Consider the following 18,799-nt stretch of genomic DNA (forward strand, 5'->3'; position numbering starts at 1 on the left):
GTCAGACGTTAATTCAATTTAATTAGGGAAATCGGCCACACAGGGCAATAAATCGAAGTTTCTAAGGAAGCTCGGAACGTGTAGATTGAGTTCCCGCGGCAAAAAGACGAGTTCAGATTCCTCTTCAGTGCACCTTTAATAGCTTTTAAAGAAGAAAAAAACTTTTGACAGGGGCTGTTAAATCACTCCCCAGTTGTTGTGGGCACTGCATTAGCTGGCGATAAGTGCTCTTCTCTTTGTTGCTGTGTATACATTATGGGCTGTCCGTACTGCCAATTCTGTGCCGAAAGTACTTCGTGTAGGCAGATCCAAGCCAGAAACGATGAATGAGTGATTCCAGGCTTCTGTTTAGAGATTATGGAACGGTGAATTGAATTGAGCAATCAATGTTGAACAGGGCACAACGTCTATACTTTTGCTCATTCCATATTCTTTCAGTCATAAGGCTACTCCATTTTTCTTTTTTCTCTTTCCTGCATAGATTTTAGAGACTAGCACATTTCAGTTCGCAGGAAGGGGAGACCAGAAGTGATGCTGCTTTTATGAGTTTGCCTAGCCACTGCATCAGTTTTGGAGTTTCCAGGAATCGGACAGTGGTAGACTACTTATATGCAATACTTTGGTAGCCCTTTTGAAAAACAAGGATTTCTAGACCAAATCATTAAAATATATAGGAAACGTATTAAAATATATACCGGGTGTCCCAGCTAAATGTAACCAAACTTTTAAAAAAGGCGGTGTCCTAGTCCAGTGAAACCAACTCAGGGTTGTTCATAGTCGCGTGGCCTAGTCTTGAGTATTTTTTTCGCTCTTCAGTTAATTAGTTAACTTTAATTAGCTAACTTTTTAATTATTAACTTCAGAAAGAAAGTGTGAATGCAAAAGTTATAGATCACCTCGAAAAACCGCTAGTAGTGCTGTTTCCGTCAAGTTACGATTTACGTAGCTTCATTTATTGGCCTTAAAAGAAAGTTGTCACGTGACCAGCTGCTCGCTCACTTCTCTGCCCCAATGTCCACCCAGTCTCATCGAGGAGAGGACTTCAGAAAAAATCGATTTTATTCTTTAAGGCGCGTCTTGGGACATTGAAGTGGCACAGTTGTCATGTGGAAGCTTTCTTATTGTGTGGGTTATGGTTAAAAGCCGGTAAAAAAACTACTTTACGTAAATATTACTTAGCTGCAAATGTCTCAGTAAGCCGTTTCTCAAGGCGATCTACAACTTTTCCATTGACACTTTGTTCCTCAAGTGAATAATTAAAAAGTTAGTTAATTAAGCTTAACTAATTAGTCAACCTTGAAGAACGAAATAAATACTGCAGACTAGGCCAGGCGACTCTAAACAACCCTCATTTGGTTTCAGACGGCTAGGACACCCCGTGTTTTTTAAAAGCTTGGTTACATTTAGCTGGGACACCTGGTATATAATATATATGGAATATAGGAAACGCTGTGGCATGGCACTAGGTACTTCACTGAATGACTTTGGTTTTGAAAAGTGCAGGTAAGATGGATATCCAAGTGACCAATTAAATGCAAAATGCAATCAGAAGTTTACTTTTACTGCATAACAATTGTGGTTGTATACCTGCCTAATATTTATCTAGGTGCGTCATTCACTGAAGTGGAACAGGACTACGTACTATGTTGGTTCAGTGTGCAATGCAAGCACTTGGAAAATAGTTTTACCTTGGATATATACTTTAAGCATATGTATGTGGTGTGAAGTAATGATAAGCTAAACAAGTATTATTAAGTGCACACTATAAGCACTACACTGCGACTGGCAATTTCCTGCTTAGATTGTAACTAATGGAACAAAATCGCTTCTAGAACTCCATTTTACAAGTGCTTGGGCTAGTGCAATAAGAGAGAATGCCAATATTGTTGTATATGAATTTTATTGGAGCAAAGACCAACAGTGTGACATAAATTGGCATTTTGAACACAAACGTTTAGAAAGTGGAAGGTACAATGCAGTCACTCTTAACTGACAAAGGTAATGTGAGTAAGGCTGATAAAAATTCTATGCCCCATCTACAGAGTGTATATTTAACTGGCACAATGGCACATAGTATGTGTTGTTCTTTGTTCTTGTAGCAGTACTTTTGACATCCCCCCACTTTCACATCCACCAACAGTTACCAGCTGACTAATCAAGTTTACAAACCAATCCTAATAACTCATCAAATCAGTACCAATTTGCAGCCAAGAAAACTTCCGAAAACAGAGAAGCAGTAAGAACTTGACTAGCAAAGCCTTTGAAGACCTTGGTGTGATATGACAGCAAAAACTAAATTGTAAGATCTAAGTTAAATATACACATATGGCGAGTACAAAATAGGTTTTTCTGTCGAGCTGACCAGTCAGCTCAACAACTTGTAGATAAGTGTGGCCAAGCACAAAATGATCAATTTAATTTCTGCAAGCAAAGCATCTAAGAACGGTAGTGAATCACAGCAAGAAAAGTAAAGGGGGGATGGCACACTGCTTTTTACGCTGCAGACTATCCCCTAATCAAAGCAAAGTGTAAAACGAAGATAGTACAGCATCGTTGTACAGAGTAATGTCCATGCTCCTTTGGTAACTCGGCCTCACACAATACCACACACACACACACACCTTATATACAAAACGGGAGCTCCACTTGACGCAAGAGCAAATATAGCAACTGCAGACAAAACAACGAAAAATAAGTTCACTGTCAAGTCAAAACCATTCTGTATGTCCCTGTTGCAGAATGGGGCACAGAAAAACAAATCCCATGCTTGCATTGTACTGCCACAAAAAGTGGTAGCGTAAAGACTCAATCCAAAAGCCACTCAGAGACCAACACCACTCAGCCATATTCTGTCTCTCAGCCACAACAAACAAACCAGAGCAACTAGAAACCAATGTCGACGAAGCAAGTAGCCTCTCCCATCACTTTATGCCTGCAACTTGTTCGGACACGCCAGTATCTACAGGTATGTCATCTGCTGTGTCCGACACAACATAAAATAGTTTGTGCTCAAAAAAAAAGTGAGAATTAAAATTTGGCTGCAAACATGTCGGGACTACACAACACAACGTGGATGAGTCACATCTGGATGACCATATGTGTGTAGGCAAAGGCTGCGCACACTGTTCTTTCACAATTTTGGCATACAAGGTCGTTGCATGAAAACAAAGGCAGAGAAAAGTGAAGAGTGCCTACCTATGCATGCACCAGACACATGTAACAAGACAAAGAGACAGCAACAAAAATAAAACTGGCATTGCCGAGGTAAAAGCACAACAGCAGGGTGTGTTAGACATTCAATAGCATATGGCAGAAATTTTTCTGCTCAATACAGTGCATTAGGCTGCAAGCATGCATAATCAACAGGATCAATATACATGCAACCGTGCCTTTACTACCGTCATTATCTTCGCTATGCAAACTGCCAAACACACCATGTCAAAGGCACAGTTAGTCAGCGACAGCAAAGTGTGGCAACAAGCCTTTCTAAAGAACACGTGTGCACCTTGACTGCAGAACATCTGACAAAACTAAAACAGGCTTCGGCCAAAGGCTTCAAACTAAATATAGACTACGCAGGCTCAGACAGGAACTCTCAGACAAGGCATCGGCAAGCAGGCACGAACCACCTGTTCGAGTACTGCACGTATCACATCATGCACAGGTCTCGGAACATGCATTCATGGCTCGGCACACGTAATGTAATGGAACCAAACAGTAGTATTGTGAGCAACAAACCTAGACAATTCCAAAAGAGTATTTTTCAGTTTTCTGGCACAGAAACGAAGTAGAAAGCAGCACAGTTCTATGCCCTCTTGAAACTATAGTCTGACTTGCATGACACTGGATGCTTTCAGAGCAAGAGGAGTAAGGTACGTAAGCTTGGGAAGAAATGGGTACTTGTGAACACAAGGAGACTAAAACTAGTCAAGCTTTGCAGCTGGAACAAACAAAATTCTGTACCACTTCCAAGCTAGAAGTGACAACAGCAGACAGATACGCTACTCATGTTGGCACTGAGTGATCTGCATTAATATTTGCTTTTCATGTATGGCCTTGTTTCACAATAATGCAGAACAGAATGTCTCTAACTGCACTTAAATTCAAGTTGTACTGTGCCATGCCATAACAGCACCAAACTAACCAAAGAAGTATAACAAACCTAAGCCTGAAGACTTTGTTGTAGACAAGATACATTTTTCAGACCTGCAGAACTTGCCAATTTTCATCACGCAGCATGAGACTGATCCCACATTACCAGATAATATGATACTTGCCATCAACAGTCACTTGTTTGTGGCATCATCACTAAGACTTTCAATTCTAACCTCGTCTTCACTCCCATGTTAAGTTTTTCTGTGCCTGCTGACCCACAAAAAAAAGTAACAGTCCTCACAAAGAATTGTGGAAGTTGTGTGGACGACTTTTTTTTCTGGAATGATGAACGTGTGCCTGAATGCTTGAACACAAAAGTTACCACATCCTGATTGCTGATTAACCCACTCTGCGAGATGGTGAGAACACGGCTTGTAGATATACTGTATAGACTGTCCAACTTGACAGAACTACATCCTTCAGCTGGTCTGAAAAGGCAACCTTGAGTTAAAGTCCTCCAACACAGTGTAGCTGCCATAGTGAGGCTGCCAAAGGATTGCCTTAAGTGTCCACAACATACCTCGCGCATATCGGGGGATGCTCTGCACACAGTCATACCACACACTGCTTATATCCGTAAAATGTAAGCACTTAATGCCACTGGCAAAAAAAGTGTTGAGCCACACTTTACAACTGACAAAATAAAATGGATGAGGTCCATGCACTGAATTCTCAAGTAGGAATTTCTGACAAGCACCACACACTGCAATTTCCAGTGGCTAGACAAATAAATATGAAGACTGCGATTTCGAGTACAGCCTTCTGCAGCATTGCTACATCAGTGCAGCTAGCCGTGCGTTTTAGAACTCCTAAAACGTTTTTCGCAATCACAGGTCATCAGCATCAAAACCCGGTACGTAATGCCATAATTAAACGCTTGAGAAGGGTACCTCTGCCGCCGTTCTTTGCAAACGTTTACACTTGCAGAAAGTAGTCGTGTTCTGAATGCCTCTCGAATTCCAGGGAGAGATCTTCTCCGGGTATTAATTCCACGATTCTATGTACACTTAACAGCCATTCAGCGCACATCTGCAAGACGTTATGAATGAACGAACTTGGTGACAATGTCTCTCAAACTGCACATGTGCTTCTTCGATTTTTGTTTGTGGAACATGGTTACAGCTAAAACAATTGACTCTGTTCACCAGCTATGTACCTGACATAAAAGTTAAAAGTAAGTGAAACAACACACCGCACCTCAGGCTTTCCCAAGACAGCACGTCAAACCCAAGTGACACACAGACCAAACGTTGTCGCTAATGCACAGCCCACCTGCCCGGGAACCACCCTTGACACCAGTCCGTGGTTCCAGCAGCACACGCACGCACAGTCAGGTTGGCCCTTCACTTGGCCGGGTAGCTAGGGTTGTACGGAGGTTGCTGCATTGGTGGTGGCTGCTGTACGGGCATCACGTTGTCTGTGTAAGGTGGTGGGTTTCCGTAGGGCGAGGCGTAGTAGCCGTAGCCGGGAGCAGGCATGGCCGGTCCCATGGGTGCTGGCTGCACGGGGTAGCTGGCCGGCTGCTGTGGGTACGGCTGTTGAGGATACGGAGTCACTGAAGGCTGCATCATGGGTTGTGCCGCCGGAGCTGCCATGGCTGTCTGCCCACCGCCTGGTTTTCCGGAGAAAAAATTGTCACCAATAAGTACTAGATAACAGGTAGGCTAAGGCATAACCAACAGCCTGCGTGTAATATTGTGGACAGAAACACGCAATGCATCATCATCATCATCATCAGCCTGGCTACACCCACTGCAGGGCAAAGGCCTCTCCCATGTCTCTTCAATTAACCCTGTCCTTTGTCAGTTGCCGCCACTGTATCCCCGCAAACTTCTTAATCTCATCCGCCCACCTAACTTTCTGCCGTCCCCTGCTACGTTTGCTTTCTCTTGGAATCCACTCCGTTACCCTTAAGGACCAGCGGTTATCTTGCCTTCGCATTACATGCCCTGCCCAAGCCCATTTCTTCCTCTTGATTTCAACTAAGATGTCATTAACCCGCGTTTGTTCCCTCACCCACTCCGCCCTCTTCTGATCTCTTAACGTTACACCTATCATTTTCCTTTCCATAGCTCGCTGCGTTGTCCTTAACTTAAGCTGAAACCTCTTTGTTAGCCTCCACGTTTCTGCCCCATAGGTGAGTACCGGTAGGATACACCCAATACACTCGATGCTAATCGCAGGCTGCCAACTGGCAGCCATTACTAAAACAATGGTGCTGTTGATACTCAAGGGGGGACACTGGTCTTTGAGACCAAAAAATGACCAAAAAATCAGTTTTCAAAAAGTGACATTTGTGGAATCTCCAGCTATTATTTTCCAACTGTACCAATTCTTTCCTTCAAGAAATCAGCATTTTGACCATACTATTAAATTCAGATCATCATATGAGCTGAACTTATGCAGAAGCAGACAATTTAATGACATGAAAATTTTGGACATCTGGCTGTCTTAGTATGTCGATATCTCAACATCTGGGCCAGAGATGTCATATTGTTTGCTAAGGGAAGCTGAAGGCACAGTGTGTGCAATAATCAAAGCAGATTTGTTCAATCGCACTTCAAAAATTTATAATTTCGCAAAGTTTATTGATGCGTAACATTCACGCCTTGAATATTGATATTCCAAGTGCTGTAAAATTACTAATGAGGGTAAAATAGAAAAATGGTTTTGATTATTGCACTCTTTACTCACCATACTACATAGCCATGGATTAAAAACGATTTTTTTGAGCAGTTCTTTTTGCACTGAGGTACTAATGAATGACTAATTAAAATTAATTATCTTGGGAACCAACTAATTTATGAGAAAGATAATTTCATTGTTGAAATCAGTATAAACAACTGAGCAAGGTGGTACAGTTACATTAGGATTGGACTTAAAATAAGGAAAATAGGTCTAAGACCAGTGTCCCCCCTCAAGTTCACACAATGAAGGCAGGGAGTAAGGGGGGGGGGGGGGGGGGTGGGGGGGGGCAAATGTCTCCACAGCGCCTGAAAAGCAATGTGGCACATAGCAGGCCATGATCACCAGTGATGATCCCATTTAACTGAAACGCACTTTACAGCACACGAGTGACTCATGTCTACAAGTGTGGCCTTGGACCACTGAGAAATAACAGAGTTAAGAGGCGCCTGCAATTTCTTCAGCCGGTAGAACGCGCTTAGCCGTTCCGGTTCATCTCCATTAACTGTGTCCATTTAGTAATTCTAAGCAGCACAGCTCTAGAATAATAACAGCTATCAGCTTTGGTTAGTGCTTATGCATCCATGACTTTTTCCCGTACAGTACCCATTTTTTAAAGAGTACTGAAGTGCTGAGACACCTGGTTCCAAACATCTGCATTCAAAATGTGGTCGCCATTGCTGCAAGTCAAACTGGCTGCTGCCATGGTTGTGTGACAACACTGCACTAATGTATTTGCTCAAATGTAACGACACAAGTTTTTTTTACTCAGAACAGAAGTGAAAAGTACACGTCGGATTACAACTGAATCGTGCATACAGAGGCAGTTATGCAGACTACACCACATTTACTCACAAATTAGTCTAGACTACTACATCGTACAGGTCAACCCTCCAACTTCGAGAACTGGAGGGGAGGATTGGAATGTCATAGGTTGACCAATGGAAGCACCGTGCTGCCTTTATTCAGGGGAACGGAATGTTTGGTGTTGCTACTGCACGCGAAAGGACGCTCTTGCTGCTTTCCCCTACTATCTGATGCACTTTTCAGCAACACTGAATTCGGTGTGCTGCCATGCCATCGCCCCAGTGTCGAAGTGCTTTGAGTTGTTAATACTGCTTTCTACCTGTCAGTGTGCCACAGCAACTCAGCGTGCAATAAAAGTGGGCACTTTGGCTTTTTGTCGCACTGCTGCAATACTGTGCACCAGTTGCATGGCAACTTCTATGCAATAAAGGTGCACTGAAGAGGAATCTGAACTCTATCTACACATTCCGAGCATTCTTAGAAACTGCGACTTATTGCCCGGTGCGGCTGATTTCCCTAATTTAAATTGGATTAACGTCCGGCTCCCGCCTTTATTGTTTTAATTCTCCCCGTACGGTGGGCGGAGTCGACCAACGCATGGAGTGCCTTTCAGCCAGCTCCGTGGAGGCTTTGCTTTCGCTTTATTTTGTTTTTTAGTTTTCCGTGAATAAACAGCTTCATTCGCAGATAATACAGCCGCAAAATAAGCCCGCAGAAATAAAAATACACGCGGACTATTTGCTACTACGGACTACTACGTATTACTCCGCCGATGGCAGAGCGGCAAGCCGCGGCGGGACTGGGTGAAAGGCACTCCATGCGTTGGTCGACTCCGCCAACCGTATGGGGAGAATTAAAAAAAAAAGGCGGGAGCCCGATGTTAATTCGATTTAATTAGGGAAATCGGCCACACAGGGCAATAAATCGAGGTTTCTAAGAATGCTCGGAACGTGTAGATTGAGTTCCTGCGGCAGAAAGACAAGTTCAGATTCCTCTTCACTGTACCTTTAAGAGCAGAGGCGCTAACACAGGGTTCGTACAAGCTATACAGAAAAAAATTCAAGGATATTCAAGGACTTTCAAGGCCCTTCTAGGAGGTTTTCAAGGACTTGCTACGAAGCTGTATTTCGTAGTTTCGAAACACAAAAGTATTTTCAAAAAATAAATATCTTTATTGCACTCAATGTAAAATAACATATCTGTCAAGACACACCAAGGAAAGTTCAAGAGACCTCCTGAAGCTTTGCCTCAATCTCTTTGTTCAGGTTTAACAATTGCTCAGCCTTAGCCTTTGCTGCTTTTCTCATAGAATTTGATTTGAATATGTAAGTGAGGTCATTGGCTGCTACCGCCTTTTCAGCATAGTCGTCTGCTGATGCAGTCAGATCGCTAATAGGTGCTTCCAGTATCTTCCTTTTTTTATTGAGGCTGTCAAGCTGGTCCTCAGCACAGCGCTTTTTTGACTGCTTGACACGTTCTTGTTCCAGCCTTTTCTGGGCTTCCAAGTAAGCACTATAATGATGCCTTGCAGCTGATACCGCCTTCCTCAAATCTTTTGTGATGACAATGTTAAAGATACCACCTGCTTTTTCCACTGCATCGCACACAATTCGTTGCGAGATGTAAGAGAGGCCTTTCAAGTTCTCTACAGAGATCTGTCGGTTTATGCTAAAGCCTCTCTCAACAGTTGCCTGACCATGGCTTAGCACAAGCGAAGATTTTACAACTTTCCACAGCTCTGCATAAGAAGCATTGAACTGCAGAAGTTCACTAAAAAAGGTGTCCAGACTGGTGGCTTTCTCGAAAAGTCGCAGTTGATGTTTTTCTTGCAACAGCTCCGTGTACTCTGCAAGTACAGAGTCTCGATGCTGATCTGTCAGCCTCCCTGCCGCAATGAGTGCTTCCAACTCTTTCTTGAGGCCTGCCAGGCACTCATTAGGACTGCAGCACATTTGTCGAGGGTCAAGCGAGGAAAGGCCTCTAACCACTGGGAACCTCAAGGGGCTCTTCTCAAGGACCTTCTTCGTCACTGCGACTAGGAACTGCTTACACTCCATCTTGAACTGAAATATATCCTTTGCACTTGCATTGCTCTTCTTCAGGATTTGTTCGACTGTGTGACCAACATCCACTTTTTCCAATGGTGTATGATTCTTTGGGTCCTCTATATCAATTTGCAGCATGCCAGTGATCCCCGTTGCTGAAGACAATCTAGAACACTTGATAAATTTTGTCATTAACTTTCTGACTATCGTCTCCAAGTCTCTTGCCAGAAGAAATAACATCGGTTTGTCAGTTTGGAATTCCATTAGGAATGGCTTCAGTGTGGCAGCAACACTAAGAGCAAAATTCAGCTTTGCCACTACTAATGTGTCCTGAATGAATTCAACAATGTTCTGAAAAGACACACACTTTGGCAGACTCACTTGCTTCTTCCTTGCGGATTCCACAAACTTCTTCACATCACTCCAGAGTTCCAGAGCTCTTTCGATGACAGCCACATTCTCAACCCATCGATGGGCAACATATTTCAGAGGAAATACTGCCTTCCCAGTGAGTGCTGAAAAATCATGCCTCCTTGCAGGGGCATCCTCAAACAGTGCACTCAGACTGGACAAAAGGGTGTCGAGTCCCCACTTGCTCGCTATGACGCCTGCCTTGTAAGCATTGTGCACAGTGCGGAGGCTGCAAGTACCCAAGTCAAGACAGTGGACTTGAAAGTTCTCCTGCAGGTGAGATTGCAGCATCTTGAAGAACTTCAGGTTCACGTTGGGTCCGTCCATTGAGATTTGAAGAATCTTCGCCAGTGGCAACGGTTCTAGTGCACTCAAAAGTTGGTCTTTAATATCCTCAGCCGTTGCGTGCCCCATGAAAACAGATGTGTAGTACTTCGTTACCACCTTTCTGGACGCGTCCCAAAATCTTATGTGCACATCCATTTGCTTCTCTTGAAGGCATTCGTTAGCAGACTCATCAAAAAGTACGACATAGTTCTCGCACCGCTCTATATCTCGTTGCAGCGATGACAGAAAAAAAGGTCTGAGGCCGTGGCAGGTTATGTAAGCACATTTCTTCTCGCCACATGAGAAGCCTTTAGCGATCTCGCTATCAGGAAACATGCGTTTAAACAACTCGCCTATTTCCGATGACGATCTGTAGGAACAGTGGGATGTGACTAACTTCAGCGTCCATAAAATCCGCATCTGTCACCAGCTCGTTTACCTTGCACGCGATATTGACGTCAGACGACTGCGATGGAGTATCTACGGGTCGCGCGCTCGCGCTAGCGGAAAAATACTCGCGCACCGAACCTGCCGCTGCTCTCTTCATACAGGCGCTGTGCTTTGCACTCTTCATGTGGCTTTTCAGTGCGGACTCGCCCATAGTAACCAGGTCGAAGCACTTCCCGCAAGGCTTGCATTTTGCTCGATGTGGATTCGTAGCATCTGGTGCCACCCAATCCTTGTAGGCGCTGTTACTGAGCCACGCGCTCTGAAATTTGCACTTTCCGGGCATTTCTGCGGATCGCGGGATTGCTGCAGTCACACGCAGAGAACTGTCTGAACGCACGGCTGCACAGAGTAAACATCGGCGTACGCACGTGCAACGCAAAACCACGAGACGCCGTACCAACGGCCGGTGATGTCGATGGCGATACGGCCGTTCACTTTTGAACGGGCGATCACGCCACCTCAATGTGGCCAGCTGTCTAACGGGCTCCACCAAACTTGTTAAAATTTCAAGAAATTTCGTGTAACGGTCAGTAGAAAACTATGCGCTGAGAAAATAATCATTTTCCCACTTTATGCACGGGTTTCGCACCGTTTTTTCTTTGTGTATATCGCGATTTCCATCTCGCACAGGAAATTTCAAGGACTTTCAAGGGTTAAAAAAAAATTAAGCACTTTCAAGGGCCTTGAAAACGCAATTTTGAAATTCAAGGGTTTTCAAGGGTTTCAAGGACCTGTGCGCACCCTGTAACAAATGCAATGCCCAGCAAGAACAAAATAAAAACATGCAAAACGATGGCAAAGAACCAGATTCGGTGCATATGCAGCAACGCATCCACACTGAGAATAAAGGGAAAGACAGATTGAGAGAGAACAGATGCATCTATGACATGTTCAGAATGAGAACTTTTCCAACATCGATTTACTGACATGCCGTCAGTTTGGCACCATCAGTTTTACAAATCAATGCCTCACGGCTGCCATCACCACTTACCAATAATTCGGCCCCTTTGCTGTCTCCGCCTGGCCAGCAGGCAACAGCTACAGCAGAAGCAGGACACAATCACCACCACCACCAGGGCAATGATGATCACTATGATGACTCCTATGATCACTCCCACGGACTTGCTGCATGGGCCAGAAGAAAAGGTGAAAGAAAAAAAAGGAATAAATCATCTTCCACTGTCAGCACAGCATCTCTGAAATGATACGCCAGCGAGCCATTATTCAAGTATAAAGTTACAATGAGGCAGGAGAAGGACAAACTTTTTGCAGCTAACAGTTCACTAACACGAAATAACAGTCACTAGATTGCACAAGTCTAGCCACTGTGCAGAAAAATGGAAGAAAAGAGGATCCTGCCAGTGACTCATACGACATGAAAGCACCTGAACCAGTACTATAGCATGCAACACCATTCCATGCAGTTTTACTAGTAGCAATGACAATGGATTAAAAGGTTGCACACAGAAGCCTGGCACGCATATTGTTTCAGACAAGGTACCTCTAAGCTGTATTTCGAATGAGGCTAGCACTGCGGTTGCTTTCATTTGAAAAATTCAAGCTCCATTGTAGTTTTTTTTTTTCTAAAATATGCTTGCTGATGCTAGGTTTTGAATTCTTCCCTGTATGCCCAGTACCCCCTCACCCATGCATGTGCACCGTTTTTCAAAAGCACAGCAACAATGGCAACAAGATAGACGAAAACTAGTAGCAAGCAAAACCAGAGAAGCGAACCTCAACATTCATCAAGATTTTTCTGCAAGAGCGATCTGGCCACTACCACCACTGCAGCAGAAAATGCACATAATTGCAGCTTTTAGCGGATGCTAAACGGAACCTACAAGAAACAGACCTCAAGCATGCAATCTAGTCACTGAATAATGTTGATTTAGTTGGAGTTCCTTACCAAATGAAAACAAATTTCAATCGAAGGCACTAGATGTGAGAGCATTTTTATTCGCCTTGTAGCAATAAAATGCTGCGCCTATAGTTTTATCATTGCCGCAACAGTTAGTAAGCATGGCAAGGTTGGCCTACTGGGAACTTGGCCCCCCACTTGACAGCAGTCAGCTCAAGAGGCATGCAACCAATTTCATGAAGTTGAACCTGAGGGAATGCTAGGGCCAATTTCAGACTGTCTACATTCCTTCCACAAAGAGGAACACAGACTCCCTGAACGATGCGAACTGCTTGGCAATGGCGCCTGCTCTAGCTGCTTTGCACGCCGAACACTGCCAGCCCAGCGCTGAAATACGAGACATGGCCAGAAGCATGTGCTGAAAAGCAGCTTGGATGCAGGCATGCTTCTAGAGCTCCGACTTGGTAGAACCTGAAGGAGAGAAATTCTAGACCATGTCAAAGTTCGTATTCTCAAAACCATTGCCTGTTCCCGCAGTTTTCAAAAGTTTTGATGTGCAGTGGTCATGAAGACTAGCGACTCATGAACAACAGTGTCCAAATTTCAGAAGAAAGAATACACATAGAGCGACAAGCCAGGGCAGCAAAAACAAATTCGCTGAAAGGAACACTCAGTTCCAGCATGGCTGCAGTCACTGTGTCACACATAGACCAAGCAGAGGAGCAGCACCAAAGACAACACGGTGATTATCACCTGATAATCCGTTTGGGGGAATGAACGGCTTTAAGCAACTTGTTTCGGCGTTTGTTTTTTTAGTCGTGGTTGTAGCTTGAGCCCCGGAAAGCATAACGAGAGGAGAAGGAAGAGGCAGGAGAAACAAGGAAAGGCCAAGTTCCAAAGGAAGATGATACAGCTTAGAACACAAAAGCAATCTACTTGTACGAAGATAGTGAGATAACTTCAAAGATACAGACACCACAGAGCGCAGTGTTTCAAAGTGGCAGTGCTCAGATGGACTGAGTGGAAGTTTACAGTGTCACAAAAACAGGTTCGTTTGGAAAACACCGCCAGGATGTGGTTTGCTAAGATCTTCAACTGACACAGAAGCTTCGAGACAAATATGAGCAGCCTAAAGTTCTTCATTACATGCAATATATCTTTCTACAGATACAGTATGCGGCAAAAGTTTGCAGGGTGTGGGTGCACAGGAAATATATATATCTGCAAAGTCACGCAGGCTTATCACCTGAGATGTGTGCAAATATGAGGAATATGCATGCTGCATCAGCTGGTATTGATACCGGGCAATTGATTGTGTTGCGAGGCAGCGCAGCAACTAAAACTGCTCCCGAGCGCATGCAACCCGCAAACTTTTGCTGCTGACTGTACATTTACTACACAGCACATCAGAAGCACATCTGCTCCAGCAGAAATTACATGCAACTGCTGAATGTTTAGTCGCAGAATGAACCACCTTTACGTTCAGAATGGGCCAGACGACTGAGACTTGGGACTGGGCTAGTTGGAACATCTTCTCATAAATTCTGCGCTGCTTAGTTGTACACGGACAAAGAAACTGGACAAACGCTGAGCACTTCTTAACTTTATTTCGAGTTCGTTGCACTCAACCTCAGCGTTTGTCCAGTTTCTTTGTCCGTGTACAACTAAGCAGCGCAGCATTTATGAGAAGATGTTCCAACTAGCCCAGTCCCAAGCACTTCTTAACTTTATTTCGAGTTCGTTGCGCTTAACCTCAGCGTTTGTCCAGTTTCTTTGTCCGTGTACAACTAAGCAGCGCAGCATTTATGAGAAGATGTTCCAACTAGCCCAGTCCCAAGCACTTCTTAACTTTATTTCGAGTTCGTTGCGCTTAACCTCAGCGTTTGTCCAGTTTCTTTGTCCGTGTACAACTAAGCAGCGCAGCATTTATGAGAAGATGTTCCAACTAGCCCAGTCCCAAGCACTTAACTTTATTTCGAGTTTGTTGCGCTTAACCTCAGCATTTGTCCAGTTTCTTTGTCCGTGTACAACTAAGCAGCGCAGCATTTATGAGAAGATGTTCCAACTAGCCCAGTCCCAAGCACTTAACTTTATTTCGAGTTCGTTGCGCTTAACCTCAGCGTTTGTCCAGTTTCTTTGTCCGTGTACAACTAAGCAGCGCAGCATTTATGAGAAGATGTTCCAACTAGCCCAGTCCCAAGCACTTCTTAACTTTATTTCGAGTTCGTTGCGCTTAACCTCAGCGTTTGTCCAGTTTCTTTGTCCGTGTACAACTAAGCAGCGCAGCATTTATGAGAAGATGTTCCAACTAGCCCAGTCCCAAGCACTTCTTAACTTTATTTCGAGTTCGTTGCGCTTAACCTCAGCGTTTGTCCAGTTTCTTTGTCCGTGTACAACTAAGCAGCGCAGCATTTATGAGAAGATGTTCCAACTAGCCCAGTCCCAAGCACTTAACTTTATTTCGAGTTTGTTGCGCTTAACCTCAGCATTTGTCCAGTTTCTTTGTCCGTGTACAACTAAGCAGCGCAGCATTTATGAGACGATGTTCCAACTAGCCCAGTCCCAAGCACTTAACTTTATTTCGAGTTCGTTGCGCTTAACCTCAGCATTTGTCCAGTTTCTTTGTCCGTGTACAACTAAGCCGCGCAGCATTTATGAGAAGATGTTCCAACTAGCCCAGTCCCAAGCACTTCTTAACTTTATTTCGAGTTCGTTGCACTTAACCTCAGCGTTTGTCCGGTTTCTTTGTCCGTGTACAACTAAGCAGCGCAGCATTTATGAGAATCTTGTACACAAGTGCATGCCCAGTTTTATCTAGCATGAATAATCACATGTTACCACAGCAGCCGCTATGCATGAGAGAGAAGGGTCAGTGAGAGATGAGGTAATCAGATATATGTTTGCTGTCCACAGTAGCCTTGAAGTAAGGCCTAAAGGTATAATAAACTGTAAACAAGACTTGTAAGCATGCCAGACTTACTAACTTGAACTAGTGCACTTCAAGACCCCCTTTAAAAGACTTAGCTAAATACTGCCTTCCTCCTGTACTTCCACTGCAAATGCAAGCACCTGACACTAGAGTAACAAAACTCACTGCTGCTGGTTGCTTCAGATAAGTACTTCCTAACCTACCCTAGCTGAAATCAGAGGGCAGATTTTTTACAAGGACACTCACATGGCATCTGAGTAGTTGTTCAGGTCACAGCAATAGCGGAACTTCTTGGTGCCACAGCAGTAGCGCTCTGTCGGCCTGTCCAGGGGTCCAGGACAAGAGAAGTATTGCGTGATGTCGAACACCTCTCGCGTGCATGTTGTGGCAAGCGCTGGAAGCCAGGAGTGGAATGTATACATGCACGTCAGGTAAACATCGTGCGTGGGACCAAGCTTGGGGAGTGTGCGAGAAGGCAAAGATGATGGCTGTCACATAAAGTTAGCAAGTGGTGATTTTCAATTTCTGACACTTTCATTCAGTCACTAATCTTCTGAGGTATCATCATCATCAACATTTACAAACTGCCCACTGTGTGCACTTGCACAAAGCAGTAGGACAACAGAAAAGGAATTGAAAATGGTGGCTGCACTATGGCTCGTACAGTTAAACACCAGTAGCCAGAGATTGTGAGGTTGGTAAGCACTTTGTACCATGGTGCCTTTTTGAACTAGAAGGCTGTTCTGTTTGCATTTGATAGCAAATGATAACATCAAATCAGCACTGCTTTAAGAGTCTAGATACTCCAGCACTTCTTCCCAAAGATAATGCGAAGCTTCTGTAGTTAGAAAAAGACGGCCCACAAACGTGATCTCCAAGTCTTCCAGTCTTTATAGAGTAGGAACTAACCGATAGAAGATTCGAGCTTTGCGTGCAAAGATGGGAAAATCAGCCAGCGGCACAATTCATGTGCTAATTACGAGTACTTTAAGCAGTGATTTTATACTTCATGATCTTGTGAAGTGATTTTATAACTACAAAAAGCAATGGTGTACGAGGGGGGGAGTGGAGGTGTTTAACGTCCCAAAGCTACTCAGGCTACTAACGTCTCAAAGCTGCTCCGGAAATTTCGACCCCCTTGGGTTTTTTTAACGAATACTGACATGGAATGGAAAGTGCCAGACTCAGCCTGCTTTGAAGTGTTAATTTGCTAGCGAAACGCAGATAAAGTTTTCCGTGGAACTGCTATGGTGTCACAATTCACTTCGGGATCCCTGCTCTCTACACAGCACCATTTCACTACCGCTGCCGTCCTCCTAGGAACTTGATACTACAACAGGCTGCGCGCGCATTCCGGTACTGAGCGCTCGCTACCCATTCATCGTTTTCCCTGCCAGGAATGTTTCATCGATAAAAATGCATTAGCAGACTTCGTTTCATATTAAGAACAGTGCAGAATGACATTGGTGCAAAAATTAAGAGGAGCATATGTGTCCGAGTTGGGTATCATGAACAGAGTCACAAGCTTCGCCGACAACACAGTTTTGGAGGGCGGGCACAGACACGATAATGTAAACAAACAAAATCACGGACAGCCTTAAAGGGCACGAATTGTTTCTGACCAGTTATAGCATACATACGGTCAGTCCTAGGTCGCCGGTCATGAACAAATGCTATTTCTCCAGTGTTTTTTACTTAAAACATTTCAAGCAATGCATTCGTCCGCAGCACTGAAAGGCTTAACGCCTCTGCTTAGTACGTCCGGTCACAAGGAATGCTCCTAGAAAATCTATCTGATAACAGGCAGTTTTTCTGTGACATGAATTGGACTATCGGGTTCGGTCGCAAACAGTTCACGTGGAAACGACGCGGATCGATGGATCGCTCTGTGACTACTTAACGCAACAGTAAACGTTTAACCGTCAGTGCGAGTACGCTCGAACGCCCGAGTGGGTTCAAGTACTCCCCGACATATAACTGGCCACTAAATTAGCCACCCGTGATTCCGCGACGTCGGAAACATGCTTTTGAAACAATGGAAAAATCTGTACGTACCGTTCTCAACGACTGTTGTCAGAAAGACAATGGCCAGGCTCACGAGAACGTAGACGTTCATTGTTCTGTCCGCGCCCGCGTAAGCGGCAAAGCACACTCCGGCGGTTGATTATGCGTTTGTCTCGTGAGGCAAAAGGAACCAAGCGCGTCAAAAAGCACGAGAACGGGCGAACGGGCCAAAGAAGCAGCAGGCAACGCCGACGAGCTTGTCAAGCTCGCGATCGCGGATCCGTTCCCGATTGCTCACGCTGCCGACGTCATCAAAACAGCCACCCGAATCGAAGGTCATGTGATCGTTGACGTCACGCGGAGGTGCGGGCTTCGCTGCCGCGCTGCTGTCGCGCTTTTGCCTCCGGAAGCGCAACTATCGCGAAGTAGCGGCGCGCATTCGACGAATCGACGTAAAATAAAGCAAGAACGACGGCCAAAGATGTCAGTGACTCGCGCGTGCTTCCTACAGAAGCTTGCGCCATTTCCGCTACGTGTTCACGATATGGGCGATAGCGAGCGGCAGGTGTGCGTCCCGTATCACTACGCTGCCTAGACCAGGCAACTTTATCAAGCTGGGTTTTTGTTCTGAGCGAGGGACGTTACCGTAGCTTTCGTCTTTGCACAGCTTGTGCCGATGCATGTATACATATTAAACCTCTCGCTTGTGCAGGGGGAGTATACATATGTTGAATTTTGCGATATGAAAGAATTAGCAGTGTGCGAAATTTCGAATACGAATCGAATATGTTTGTTGTTTGGTTCATAATCGATTCGAGAAATGGATATTCGAAAATCTTCGAATAATCGGCAGTGACCGAATACTGCATGCCGACTTTCCGACCGTTGAAAAAATGACGGAGTGCACACAAGACTATACTTACGTGCTATCGAAGGCGAAAGCATTTACTTTTTAATTTATATATTTTCCTTCCTTTCTAATGACACACCTACCATTAGCATACAGTCGTAAGGAAAGGCATGATCTATGCTCGCCTTTATTCGCCAACAAGCAGCGCCAGCAAAATCGCATTGCTTCGTGGCCAACATAGGTGAACACAGAGTATATGCGTTGCCTTACGACTGTAT

The 18,799-nt window shown here is 44.5% G+C and overlaps 2 protein-coding genes across 2 annotated transcripts; both read right to left on the reverse strand.

The window, feature by feature from the left end:
* Positions 1-1,883: 1,883 nt before the first annotated feature.
* Positions 1,884-18,024, reverse strand: LOC149359998 (uncharacterized). Its single transcript, XM_089572113.1, has 4 exons — positions 17,723-18,024; positions 15,914-16,061; positions 11,872-12,005; positions 1,884-5,767 (listed from the first exon to the last, which is right to left on the reverse strand). Exons 1-4 carry the CDS (start codon positions 17,781-17,783, stop codon positions 5,499-5,501), a joined length of 612 nt encoding a protein of 203 aa, XP_089428239.1. The 5' UTR covers positions 17,784-18,024; the 3' UTR covers positions 1,884-5,498.
* Positions 8,681-11,603, reverse strand: LOC149359999 (uncharacterized). The gene has a single exon (XM_089572112.1). The coding sequence runs from the start codon at positions 10,848-10,850 to the stop codon at positions 8,871-8,873; it is 1,980 nt and encodes a 659-aa protein (XP_089428238.1). The 5' UTR covers positions 10,851-11,603; the 3' UTR covers positions 8,681-8,870.
* Positions 18,025-18,799: the final 775 nt, after the last annotated feature.

The sequence above is a fragment of the Amblyomma mixtum genome, chromosome 2 (assembly GCF_055824585.1).
Source record: "Amblyomma mixtum isolate Tamu chromosome 2, ASM5582458v1, whole genome shotgun sequence".
Classification (NCBI taxonomy): Eukaryota; Metazoa; Arthropoda; class Arachnida; order Ixodida; family Ixodidae; genus Amblyomma; species Amblyomma mixtum.